The following is a 13,443-nucleotide window of genomic DNA, read 5'->3' as shown; positions in this document are numbered from 1 at the left end:
CAGAGAACCAAGGCCGGTAAGAAATGTAGAGGTAATATGCAGAGAAACCACCTAGCTAATTAGAAATGCTGGCTTGTGATCTATAGGGTTCTAATAAATTCACTGGGAAATAACAGTTTGCACTTGATCTGAGATCCAGATTCTCCAGGCTGGGCAGAAAAGGAAAATGAAGCAATTCCACTCACGACTCTTGTCCCCCAGTTGTCCCCTCTCTCTGTCCTCATCTGAGCCAGGATGTCACCTCCCCAGCTAGGCTCCCCTGCCTACTCTCTCTAGGGAGGTTTCCCAGCCCCTGACGCCTGCTACCCCTTCTTCTGTTTGCTTCCTTTACTGTACTTATCGCCATATGATTACAATTTATCTGTTTCCCACACTTGATCTGGAGCTCCACGGATCTTCCCCACTGGTTTTGCATCCTCAGTACCTAATGGAGGGTTTAGTCAAGACAGATGCTCAGTAAACATTTATGAAACCAGTGAATGAACGCGGAATAACTGAAAGAATGAACAAACCTGACCTTAAAAGATCCCTTAGCATATTAACATTGGATAATGATTTGCAAAATATATTGGAATTCTGATAAACTCCTTTCTACTGAGATCACACAGAAATGGGCAAAAGCCAGGCCTCTCTCTGCTTAGTCTGTGCTGTGGCTTGAAAGCATCCCCCAAAGTCCATGTGTTGGAAACTTGAAGGCTCGATGTGACAGTGTTGAGAGGTGGGACCTGCAAGAGGTAATTAGGCCCTGAGGGCTCTGCCTTCCTGAGTGGATTCGTGCTGTTGCAGAGGGAACGGGTGAGTTCCTGGGGGAGTGGGTTCCTGATGAAAGGTGAGTCCAGCCCCTTCCCCGACCCCTCTCACGCTCCCTTGACCTTCCACCTCCCACCATGGGATGAGGCAGCAAGAAGGGTCTCCCCAGAGGCGGGCACCTTGATACTGGACTTTTCAGCCTCCAGAACTGTGAGAAATAAAAGTTCTTTTCTTTATATCTTACCCAGTCTGTGGTATTCTGTGATAGCAACACAAAAGACTAAGACAATCTGGCAAAACCAAAGCTTCATCTTCAGCAAAGAAGCAAAATCTTCCCCACGAGAAAGTGCGAAGGAAATCAGCTTCCCTGTTCCTGTTCTCCCTGGTCACTTCATGTTTCACTCGCTTGGTTCTCATGAGCATGTCTACCTCCAAGCCACTGTCACCTCATCTAGGACAAGCATTAACCATCTACCAGTGGGGTCGGCAAATTTTTTCTGTGAAGGGCCAAAAAGTAAATATTTTTGTCTTCACGAGCCGTATGGCCTCTATCCCAACCATTCAACTCAGCTGTTGCAGGGCAAAAGCAGCCATTGACTCTACGGAAATAAATGAGCATAGCTGTGCTCCAATAAAACTTTATTTACAAAAACAGATGGAGGGCCAGATGTGGACTATGGGTTATATATAATTGGGCAACCCTGGACTCTAACACAGTGTCACATACTAATGAAACTGTTAAGTGGAACCAGTTTACATCCCCCCTCAGTGAAGAGGACAGGAAACTTTCCCAATGGGGCACCTATAAATTCAGTCCCAACAACCTGGGAACTGCCTTGTCAGAACCATAAATAATAGGCTTACTCCAATTCCCTGAAAAGACAGTGCCAAAGTGAAAAAAGGCATTACCATATTAAGAGAAAAATATAGCCAAAGAATTTCCTTAACAATCAACTAAGTTCTTGAAACGGGGCCAGAGAACACACAAGGGCTCCAGTTTTGAGAGTTTGGAGAATAGAAACGTTTTCACATACCAAAAGGAGCTGCAACCGGGACAGTAAGGGGCCACGTCCCCATCAGCCCCTGGACAAAGGCTGATGCAGAGAAATAAGAGCCAGCTTCCACTGCACCGTCTGGATTTACATTACCTGATGAAATATTGATCCCCACCCCCTAAAAGTGGTAAAAATCAATATGGTAATAGAAACCTCATGACGTCAATCGGGTCTGTGGTGTCTTTAGCAAATGCAGTGGTAGCCCTCTGAGTTCTGGGAGAAAAAGAAGAGAGACCACAAAAAGACCAGTACAGAGGGAGTGGGGGGAAAGAATCCAAAATGGAAAAACACAGAACCAAAATAAGAGGGTAACTATGGCAGAGCAGTCTGCGTTCCAGGCTCCCAGTGGCTTTACGAGAGTGACTGACAGACTCCAGAAGATGAGAAGCGATTCCAGGACAGCCTCTGTGTTATCTGATCCACTTTTGGACACGCTCCTGTGCCTTGGTCAGCGCATCTGACAGTCAGGTTGCCTGAGGAGGACCCGCATGAGTCACGCTGAGCACACGCCCGTCCCCTCCCTGGCCATCGCCTCATCCCTGGGGAGGCCCAGCATCTGCTCAGCAGCTCCTGGGACTTGTGCATGGAAGGCCAGCCCCCCCAACCCCCAAGTGACCCTGTTCTGAACCTCACAAAGATCAGGGGTGTCAGCCTTCCTGCGCCATCAGCAAGCTCAGCAGGAAAAAGACCCTCTGCAAACAGAGCAGCTCCAGAACCCAGCAGTTTCACTCTTCGGCCACTTCACACACATCTGTGGGTGCCAACTGGCCCAAAGGGGGACAGAGCGGGGAGAAAACCACCTCACAAGCCTCCACGAGGCTGTTTCCAAATATTTACCTGGTTGCTGGCGTCAGGGAAAAGCACCCACAGGAAACCTCACTGCCTAACCAGTGCTTTGAGTTTCCAAAACCACAGACCTACCATAGCCCCAAACTCCAGGCAGTCAGGCGGGGGAAGAGACGGGTGTCGGCACCAGCCCTCTGCACGATCACCTCCTCATCTGAAAATGGGGGAGAAGCTCAGGCAGGAGCCCCCGGGGCCTTCCCCACTCTGCTTTCCACAAAGTACCTGGCCTGGCTTCCTTCCGAGTGCACGGCTCTGAGCGTCACACTCAGGCCACTGTCGCTGTGCACCTGGCACCTGACAGTGAAGAGCGCAGGTGTGTCCCTCATGGCCTAGCGGCACAGGTGAACTTCAACCAGCCAACAGATGAGGCGGCCATAAACTGTGACCAAGACACGAGGAGGGGAAATGGACAGCGGGACATTATCATCTCTGGGTTATGTGTGCGGGTCAGGGGAGGGACGTGTAAGGCAGGATTTAATGGAGACCTGAAGGACAAGGTCAGCTGGGTGGGGGGCTGGAGGCAGACCCCCCAGGGGAAGGGATTGACCAAGGCCCCGGGGAAACAGCCTGGCTCGTAGGGGGTGGCTGGGCAGGGTGGGTGAGGGGTGGCGGGAGGAGGGGAGGTTGGGAAGGGGGGAGGAGGGGCGCACCCAGCCAGGATGGGCCTTGGAGGCCCTGGTAAGGAGTCATCTCTTTGTCCGAACAGTGGGAAATCTGGAAAGGCTTTTATATAGGACGAATGGGACCTGATCTGAAAGATGCTTTTCTCTAAGATCCTTAATCAGCAATGCTGGAAAAACAGTTGTAACAATAGTAACTTTCCCCTCCTACCTTCTTCGGGACATCCCAGTATTTCTGCTCTGTACTCTGGCCTAAAAACAAATAGCTCTTTCTCTTTTACGTCTCTCTCTCCCTTCCTCCACCCCAGCCCCTCTCTGCTTCTGAACTGCTCAGGAAGTAAAAACTGCACAGACAAAAGGCTGCCACTGGATGAAAGTGAAAAATATTCTGCACACACAGGCAGTGAGTGGCTCACATTAAACACATTTGGAAACAGTCTGCATCTGAAGCTGAACTAGTTTGCCCTCAAAGCTGCTTTCTATTAAAATGTTTATATGCGCGCTGTCCCTACTTCCTGCAGCTGGCATTCCCTCTCCAGACCAGTGCTGGCCCCGAGTTTCAAATCTAGGACAGAAGAACATAAAGGGTGTCCGGCCAGGTCGGGGGGACAGGGTCTATAGGGGGACACCCGCTGTCCTCCAGCTCAGGGGAGGCAGGAGACCAGGCAAGAGGGAACTGCTCAGTGAGCCTCCTCTCAAAAGTTCTCCTGGGTCTTAAAACCCAGCAGACAAAGTGAGTGCACACGTGTCTGCTCAGCAGGAAGCAGCAGAGAAACAGTCCTTTGGTCACAAGCCCAGAAACATCACTGGAGATGTTAGGGGAGCTCCACGAATGGGAGGAAAAGCAGAACTCAGGCAGGGTCTCAGCAGCAGGGGCCACAGCAGCTCCACCCGCCCTAGTCCTTCTCTAGGTAACATCCAGCTGCAGTCCGTGGGCCTAAGGGCAGCATCTGCTTGCCCTAACTGCTCAGGGGTCCACTCCTTGGCCACGATGGGTGGGGCACTTTGGCCATCAGTGCCACCGAGGCAGTCCGACAGGGGAAGATGTAGATCCCCAAAGGAAATGCCAGCTGTTGCTCCCAGAAAACGGGGGGAGGTGAATGTCAAGTGGACACTGACAGCAGAGGTCCACAGTAACTTCCACCTCATTACAAAGGTCAAGAATACCACCTTCAGGAAGGACGGCGGCAGTCTGAGTCACGGAGAACCCTCCACGCACAACTGTGATGCTGGCGGTGGGGCTGGGCCCAGATTCTGAGCCACCCAGTTAGGCACTGGGCCCAGGGACGTGGCAAGCATTCATGCAGCTTCATCAGGTTGTTCTTAAACGGCCCTGCGGAGGCTGGGCCCATATGACGAGCTGCCAATTGGAGGGATTTTCATTCCCCAGCCCAATTTTTGTTGGTTCTGTTCTGCCTTCTGTGGGTTTTCCTAATGCTCCTTTTCTTCTGTTGTCCCTAAGAAGGCCCCTCCACTGCCCACCACACACTCATTAAATCACGTGCTGAGGCATGAGTTTTGCGCTTGTATTCGCCTGGGTGGCAGGCTCCTTCCAAACTTCCAGACCCTCCTCCCAAATAACTCATCATCAAAACAAGGGAACAAAAGAGAAAGAGCTGGAAGAGATGTTTTTACTCTCCCTATTTTCAACAACTATCAGCAAAAAAAAAAAAAAAACACAGTTTAGTCAGTCAGTGGAAACCACTCTTTTCTGTGGGCGTCTGCAATTTAATATCCTTTCATTTCCAGTTCCATTTTGAAAAGCCACATCAGTCCAGTTTTAAACATTCAAGCACCCTTGTTTGGGGGCTTGAAGCACACGTCAAATAGCACACTCCTGGCTGAATAGCCAGACTCCCGGACAGTCAGAAACCCTCTGCAGAGCTTGTCTACTAAGAACATTCACATCTTGCCTGGACATGCCAGGAATGACACGAAGATTGTCTCTGCCTTGGCTCAAAAGCCAAAAAGAATATCCCCAGCCAGAAGCAGTTGCACGCTATGTGCCCACGCATTCCGATTGTGACACTGCTCAACGGGGGCAGCACATCACACCGCGCCAGGCCAGCGCCCTCCAGCAGCCAGCCCACGTCCCCCACTGCTGGCTGCCTCCCAAGGGCCTGGGGAGCTGAAAAGTCCGCATGTGGCCACAGCCTGTGCTATTCTGGCAGGCCTCCTTCCGGATAGACTACCACATCCTGGACACCTTTCTAGCAGCGTGTTCCTAAACGAGGATGCACCAGCTTTCCTCTAGGCTATTTAAGGTCAAGCTGTCCCATCACACCAAAAGGCCAGGCTCCATCCCTCCAATAATGGCTGGCCATGGGTTTAGGCACTTCGGGAACAGCAGCCTTCCTGGCTTAGGAGGCTGGGGTAAACAGGTGTCGCTGTGTGGCTTCAGACAGGTTACTTAAGTTCTCTGAGCCCCCATTTCTTCCTCTAGACCATGAATAACACAGCTGTCTTGTAGATTAGGTGAAAGTTAGAGATAAAGGCAGAGCCTGGCCCAATTATCTTGTGACCAATAAACACTTTTTAAAAGATTCATGGTTGCTAGAAATTCCACAGTAACCTAATAGAAATAACACACAATTGTAACCTCACTAAAAGGCAGTCACCCACACCTGGCACAAAGCCTGTATCTACTCCAAGCTTCTTCAGCCTGTGCCTGGCTATACAGCCACGGAGTGGGTTAAGGATGTGGAGGAGGGGTGGTATAAGTGAGTTAGCCGGTGGTTTTCTGAAAGGCTGGCTGTGCAGGAGCCTGGGCTGGAGCAGCAACCTTGTATGTTAAAAAAAAAAAAAAAAATCAGAATCCTCCTGCCCAAACACACACAGCTGTTTCCAGGAGGAGGTGTATCTAGCATGCTGTCAAACAGCACAGAAACACAGCCTGCATAATGCGACCCTTGTGTGACTTTGCAGCGGACTTCCAGGGAATGTGATGCAGACAGACAGTTGGACACCAAGACCCCTCCAGTCTCCCGGTCTCTGGTCTTTCCCTTGGCCAGCAACAGGATTCCCACCTACCCTGCTCTTCCTCCCATCTGAAGTCTGGAAAATTATAAGAATGCAAAGAACCCAGAGAATGCAATCTCACTGTACACGCCACACGGCAAACTAAACCTCCACAACCAATGTGCCCACAAGTGGGAATCTTTGAAGATCCAATAAAAACTGCATTCAGTTTCAGGCATGAAGACTCTGCTAAACAAATTAACGTAGTAAAAATGGTTACAAGGAGAATATAAATAGAAAAAAAGCGTTCTCAAACACAGTATTTCCCAAATTGAGCTCACTATGTCTCAGTTTTGCACACAACCCCCACCGCCAAAAAGTTGTATACTCAGATAATTATAATTTGGGCAAATATTGCAGTCTACACCCTTTTCTAGGTGAGCCATGTGCATATTAGTATATTAAAGTCTCTGAGAAGTCCTGTAAAGAAGAAATCCATTAGTTTCGTCTTAATTCAAGGTTTCCAAAACTTGAAGAGTAAAACACATCTAGTATTCCTGCAAAACTCCTGATTTGGGAGACCTATTTGTTTTCAAAGCAGCTGTTTACATGTTTAGAATGGCTCAATCTAAAACCCAGTACATTCTATGTACATTGTGAACACACAGCTTATCCGGAGGATGAACAAAAATCTGTAACAACAGTTGCCTCAGGATCAAGAAGGGAGAGAGACTGAATTCTCACCACTGACCTCCTAATTCCTTTACAAACCCATTGCTTCTTTTTAAAAACACTTAAAACGCTATTGTAAAAACCTCTGACGTGACAGCAGCTTCTTGCATTAACTTCCCTGACTCCTCCCCCAGGCCATGCTCAGCAGCTCTGCAAGGCCCTCCTTTGGTGCAGACTTGACTGGTTCAGACCGGCTTCAGCTCTCTTCCTGGGAATCTCATGACACCAGAGAGCTCTGGTGGCTTTGCCATTTCCAGGTGTTGCCAAGTTTTTGGCCTGGGTGTCTGAGAACTCAGCTCTGCAGGTAGAAAAACACTTAGAGGCACTGGAAGACTCACCTGGTGATCAATTTTGATGAGGGCAATGTCTGCCTTCTCATCCACATCCTTGATCTTCGCTTCATAGGTGGCACCGTTCTTCAGCTCAACTTTGACCCGGTGTTTGTTGGTCACCACATGGGCATTTGTCACAATCAGTCCGTCTTCCGATACGATAAACCCAGACCCACTAGCCACTGGCACCTCCCTCTTAGAAAAAGGAAGCCTGGAACCCAAAACAGTACACAGTTAAGCTTGAAACACCTTAAAATGAACACTTCAACACATTATTAACCAGTTCTGCAACAGCAACACACACCTAGCAATTGTTACTCTACATATGGGTTTAACATTAAAAAAAAAACTAAATGTTATGCCAATTTTTGCATGCATCAAAAAATTCCACTTAGAAAATATCCTTAAATATTATTCAGAGCCAGAGATTCTTAAGATATCTAGAAGGGTGAAAAGTGTAGATCTGTACAGCCAAACAGGAAAATGTCCTAAGGCAGAAATGCTCCTCTTAGGAAAAAGCCCTAAGGGAGAAATGCTCATCTTAGGAAAATGTCCTAAGGAAGAAACGCTTATGTTAATGAAGGGATATATTCAGTGACACTTTGACACTTTATGCGTGTCTCAAAAACAGCTCTGATGAAAGCTTCTGAGGTTATAGAAAAAAGGAAAACCTTTACTTGCGAAACAATTCGATGTGAACCACGGCAGGGGCGATCTTCTCCACAACGTCAGCAATAAAGTTATATTTATGGCGCAAACTGTTGGGATCTTCTTGCCCTGGGAAGAGAAGCAAAGACAGGACACTTCAGTATACTGGGCTTTGTGCTGTGGTCACCTGAGAAAGGCGCGGGTTAGAGGGAGCTGAGGTGCACGCCCCGTCTTTGGAAATCTGGAGCAGAGGGCAGCACCATACTCCAAAACTGGGCTCGGTTGCAAAGCTCCCTCCAGCTGTCAAGGAAAGTCCTGCTCAGATCAGGCAGCAGAATGCACTGAAGGTAACCTCCTAGCTTGCTTTCTTTCCTCTCAATAGTTTCACTACAAAAACATTGATCCGGAGGCACCAGCAAATAGTTCAACTCCCACCAGCTATTCCAAAAAGTTGGCCGCCCAAGGGTCACTTCACCTTGGAGTTACTGTCCCCCAGCTGCCCAGCACCACTGAGCAGCAACCGTCTTCAGCACTACACCAGAATTGAGGGGAGGGTGGAGGCTGATTTGGACGAGAGGCCCATCAGACATGTAGATTTAGGACTATTATGAAAAAAACACAAAGGTAAAGAGCAACTCCCGTCCCTCCCACAGATACCCCACAGCGAGCAGAGGCCACCACCTGTCCCCAGTTTTCCACCAAGCCTTAGCCTCTCATTCCAGCCCTGCCCAGAGATCCCAAGCCAAAAGGCACAAGAGGTGCCTTAATACTGTTGGGGGGAAAAAAGAGAAAAATCAAACCACCATAATGTCCTATATAAACATATATCCTATAGTGCCTCCCCTGCATCCACGTGGTGGGCATTTTCAAAGCTACTTTCACGCAAAACTACCAAACATCCTGACATAGGGTTCTCACTAGCAAGGCAAAAAGTTAGTTTCCACAAACCAGATGCCCACCCCCAAGGCATATGATTCAGCAAGGAGATGCTTGAGACTTGGGGTCCCAGGACACCCATTTTGCTGGCATGGGTGGTGAGAGGGGCAGTGAGGCCCTAGAAGTGCAACCTGAGCCTGTTACTCCAGACCCAAATCCGTGCCACCTGCTGCTGTCCCTTACCAAGTCTCTTTGCTGAAGCAGGACAGAGGGGTTCCACTGGTCTGCAGCTGGGAGCCCACGCACCCCTTCCTGCCGCCCTCAGTCTAGCTCAGCACTGCACCAGCAGGCTCCAGACACTGGGCTGCTCTGCCAGCTACTCCCTACAAAGCGAAAGGAAGGGTTTGGAAGCCTTAAGAGCAATTCACAGAGGAATCTTATGCCTGTTGCATCGAAAAATTAAAAACTGGGGTTTGTATTTTGCATCCTTTTCATAGCATTTGGTAGTAATTCGTTTTTAGCATATTTTACAAAAGTATTAATCCATGATGGAAAAAAGGAAAAGAAGCCTGTTCCTTCACCATAGATGGTCTAAAAAGCACTGGTCTACCCCCTAACCTTTTGATCCCCAATCCCAGTGACAGTTCTCTCAGCAGGATTCACAGCATGAGCCTGCAGATTAAAATGAAACCACCAGCCTGCAAACCTGTCCCTCATTTACCAAAGGGCCTGTGCACCCATCCCCAACACACATACACATACCCACACATGCGTGCACACACATACACACAAAGACACACACACACACCATGCATACACATGCTGTCACACTCATGAGCATGCACGCATGCAGACACACACAAACTCGTAGACTTACACTCACCTACACACATTATCACACATACATATACTTACAGATGTACAAATACACATGTGTACTAACACTCATCACACACCCATACACTCATACAGGTGGAATCTGAGATTGGGCGCAAACACACACATACATGCTCACACGCCCACATACATATATATGCACACACGCCACCTTTGCAGTGGGGGAGCAGCCACTCCTGGCTCTACTCTGTAGTAAAAGCTCGGAGGCCTCCAAGCCTCTCGTGACCATAGCAGCTGCGCATCCAGAGGATCCTCTGGCAGCACCAGAGCATCTACGGATTGTTCCCTCAGTCCCTGCCCCCTGTGCCAACAGGGACTGCAGAAACCCAAGCTGACACTGCTGGGCACAGGGCATCTCGGGGACCAGCTGCCTTTCCCATGCTTTCCTCCATGGAAGGAGAGAGCATCTAGGAACAAAGGCCCCTCTCTGTCCTGACTCCCAGGCTCTAAGCTGCTTTCTTTCAAGGTGGGAATCTCACCTCTTCTGGCATAGCATGATTTTCTTAGGTGTAGACAAAGTTCTGCAACTAACAGGGAAAATAAGCTAATTTGACAAATTCATGACAGCATCATTTTATCATTTTTGCTTTCAAGAGCCTTTCACACGCTACCTTATTTTAATTTTTTCTACCTTATTTGGGACAGGGAAATCGAATACTGCTCCCACATTATATTTGGGGAAACTGAGGCTCACAGACTTTAAGTGACTTCTCCATGGACACTAAATTGTTTTAATAGAGAGTATAAATAAGAGGAAAATCTGGGCAAGCCCTCCCAATCCCTCAGTTTCACCGAATCCACAACTTTTCCACTTCAATACTGGAACCATCCGTGTCTGCCACCCTCCCAGGTTTCCAGGTACTCGTGATTAATTGGTGTGTCTCCCTGAGCACTCCAACAGGAGATGTAAATAAGGGGATGGAAACATTCCTTTTGAACACAGAAGAGCAAACATCACCCAGAGACAGCTGCAAACAAACGCATCTGGGTTTCCTCAGACCAGCTTCCTGGGGAAAGGCCACAGGAGGTTTAACTCCAGCAAGGCCAGCTCCCCCAGAGACAGCGTGGCATTTCCGAGACTCTCACAAGAGTCTTGCCACTAAGGATCCTTAACTCACTTCTCTTTCTGGCTTCCCGAATTCAGGGTGGGAGAATTTGCCCACATCCAGAGTGAAAATGAGCACAGGTTTTTCCAGCTAACTTGAGAAGCAGCTGCGTCCTCCCGCAGACTAGAGAAAGTGGCTCCAGGGTCTGTCCACCAAGAGAGGGAGGATCTGGCCCGGGCACCAGAAGGCCTGGGTTCCATCCTCAGTCTGCTGGGTGGCCTCCATTTGCCCACCTGTAAAATGGGGCCAACTGCCTCGAGAATGAGCTGCCAAGTCCATTCCAGGCCCAACATTCTATGGTCTAACCCTTGTCTCTCCCTGTATTAGTCTGTTTATGTTGCTTATAACAGATTACATGGAAATGGGTGATTTGTAAAGAAAAACGACACTTATTGCTTACAGTTTCTAAGGGTGGGAAGTCCAAAGTCCATCTGGTGGTGGTGACAGTGACCCAGGGGTCTCACATTGCAAGATGGTGGAAGCAGAGAGAGCAGAGAGAGAGAGACAGACAGACTCTCCTCTTTTAAAGCCCTCAGAACCACACCTCTGACCACCATGTTTAATCCATTCACTACTGCACGGTCCTACAACCCAATCACCTCCTCAAGGCCCCATCTTTCAATTACCATAATAGGGTTTCCCACTCTCTTAATAGTCACAGTGGCAGCTAAGTTTCTGATACATAAAACTTTCGAGACGCAATTCAAGCTTCAGGGAGTTTTGGGAGGACATAATTCAATCCACCACATGCCACCCCTGGCCCCCCAAAACTCATATACTTTTCACGCACAAACGCATTCATTTCATCCCCAAAGTCTTAACTTGTTTCAACTCAAGGGTCCAAAGTTCAAAGTCCCATCTGTGAAATCAATACAAGTTATCCACTTCCAAGATGCAATGGTTAGACAAATATAGGGTACATATTCCCATTCCAAAAGGGAGAAATAGGCCAAAAGAAAGGTGTTAACAGGTCCCAAACAAGTCCGAAACCCAGAAGGGCAGGCATTAAATCTCAAAGTTGGCGAATCAGGTACATTGACTCCATGTTCCACCTCCTCTGCATGCTGGTGAGGGGGTTGGGTCCCCAAGTCCTTGAGCAGCTCCACTCCTATGGCTTTCCTGGTCTCAGGACAGACTTCAGCTCTCCCAGGCTGCTGTTCCACTCTGGTAGCTCCACAGGTCTGGGGTCTCCATGGCTGTCCCGCTCTCAGGGCTCCACTAGGCACGGTGCTGTTGGGGTTTCTCTGCTGCAACTCTGACCCCATATTTCTGCTTAGCATTGCTCTAGCGAAGGCTGTCTGCGGTGACTCTGCCCCTGAGACAGATCTCTTCCTGGGCCCCCAGACTTTTCCATACATCCTTTGAAATCGGGGTGGAGGCTCCCAAGCCTCCACAGCTCTATCATTCTGCAAGCCTGCAAGACCTAACACCACATGGATGCCACCAAGGCTTCAGGCTTATATTTTCCAAAGCTGCATGGCCAGCCACACCGGGGGTCAATTTACCCATGGCTGGAGCAGCCAAAGCAGCCAGGGTGCTGGTGCTGGAAGCAGCTTCTCGAGGTGGCCCTGAGCAGTGAGCCTATGGAGGGTGCCTCGGGCCTGTTCTCCAAGATCATTTTGTCTCACTAAGCCTTTGGGCCTGAAATGGAAGGGTTGGCCACAGAGGCTTCTACAATATATTCGGGGCCTTTTTCTCCTTCTCTTGATAATCCCTTTTCTTTGTACTAATCTTCTTAGCTAATGGTCGCTGGGCTGCACCATCACATGCTCTCTGCTTTTCTACCACACTGCCATGCTGCAAATTTTCCAAATCTTTATGCTCTGCTTCCCTTTTAAATTCTGGCTTTATGTCATTCCTTTGCCACCATAACTTAGCGTAGGCTGTTACAAGTAGCCATGCAGCTTCCTTAATGCTTTGCTGCTTAGAAATTTCTTCCATTAAAAACCCTGGTTCACAACTCTTAAGTTCCAAATTCCACAAAGTCCTAGGGCATGGACACAATGCAGCCAAGTTCTTTGCCAGTTCACAGCAAGGGTGATCTTTGCCCCAGTTTCTGAAAAACTCCTTATTTCTATCTGAGACCTCCTTAGAATGGTCTTTACAGTCCAGATTTCTATCAGCATTCTGCTCGCCACCAGGCAATCAGTCTCTAAAGCTTTCTCTGGTTTTCTTGTCTTCTAAACGTTCACTAGCATCTAGGTGTTTTCTAGCCTGTTCCTCCAAATTCCTCCAGCCTCTGTCTAACACCCAGTTCCAAAGACACTTCCACATTTTCAAGTATTTTATAAGCAACACCCCACTTCTCTGGTACCAGTATCCTGTATTAGTCCATTTGTTTTGCTTATAAGAGATTACATGGAACTGGGTGATTTATAAAGAAAAACGACATTTATCGCTCACAGTTTCTGAGGCTGGGAAGTCCAAAGTCCATCTGGTGATGGTGACAGTGACCCAGAGATCTCACATTGCAAGATGGTGGAAGCAGAGAAAGCAGAGAGAGAGAGAGAGAGTAAGGCAGACTCTCCTCTCCTTTTAAAGCCCTCAGAACCACGCCCCTGACCACCATGTTTAATCCATTCACTACTGCGCGGTCCTACAACCCAATCACCTCTTCAAGGCC

General features: G+C 48.6%; 1 protein-coding gene across 1 annotated transcript in view; it reads right to left on the bottom strand.

The window, feature by feature from the left end:
- HTRA1 (HtrA serine peptidase 1) overlaps positions 1–13,443 on the bottom strand; it is a 52,368-nt gene that overhangs the window by 18,118 nt on the left and 20,807 nt on the right. The window contains exons 3-4 of the mRNA XM_008571116.1: positions 7,971–8,070; positions 7,300–7,504 (exon numbers count right to left, since the gene is read on the bottom strand). Of these exons, the coding sequence (XP_008569338.1) occupies positions 7,300–7,504; positions 7,971–8,070 (305 nt within the window). The remainder of the gene's footprint in view (positions 1–7,299; positions 7,505–7,970; positions 8,071–13,443) is intronic.

Source organism: Galeopterus variegatus, unplaced genomic scaffold, assembly GCF_000696425.1.
Source record: "Galeopterus variegatus unplaced genomic scaffold, G_variegatus-3.0.2 Scaffold661, whole genome shotgun sequence".
NCBI classification, from domain to species: Eukaryota; Metazoa; Chordata; class Mammalia; order Dermoptera; family Cynocephalidae; genus Galeopterus; species Galeopterus variegatus.
The sequence above is the reverse complement of the archived record's forward strand: the minus strand, read 5'-3'. Positions and strand labels throughout refer to the sequence as shown.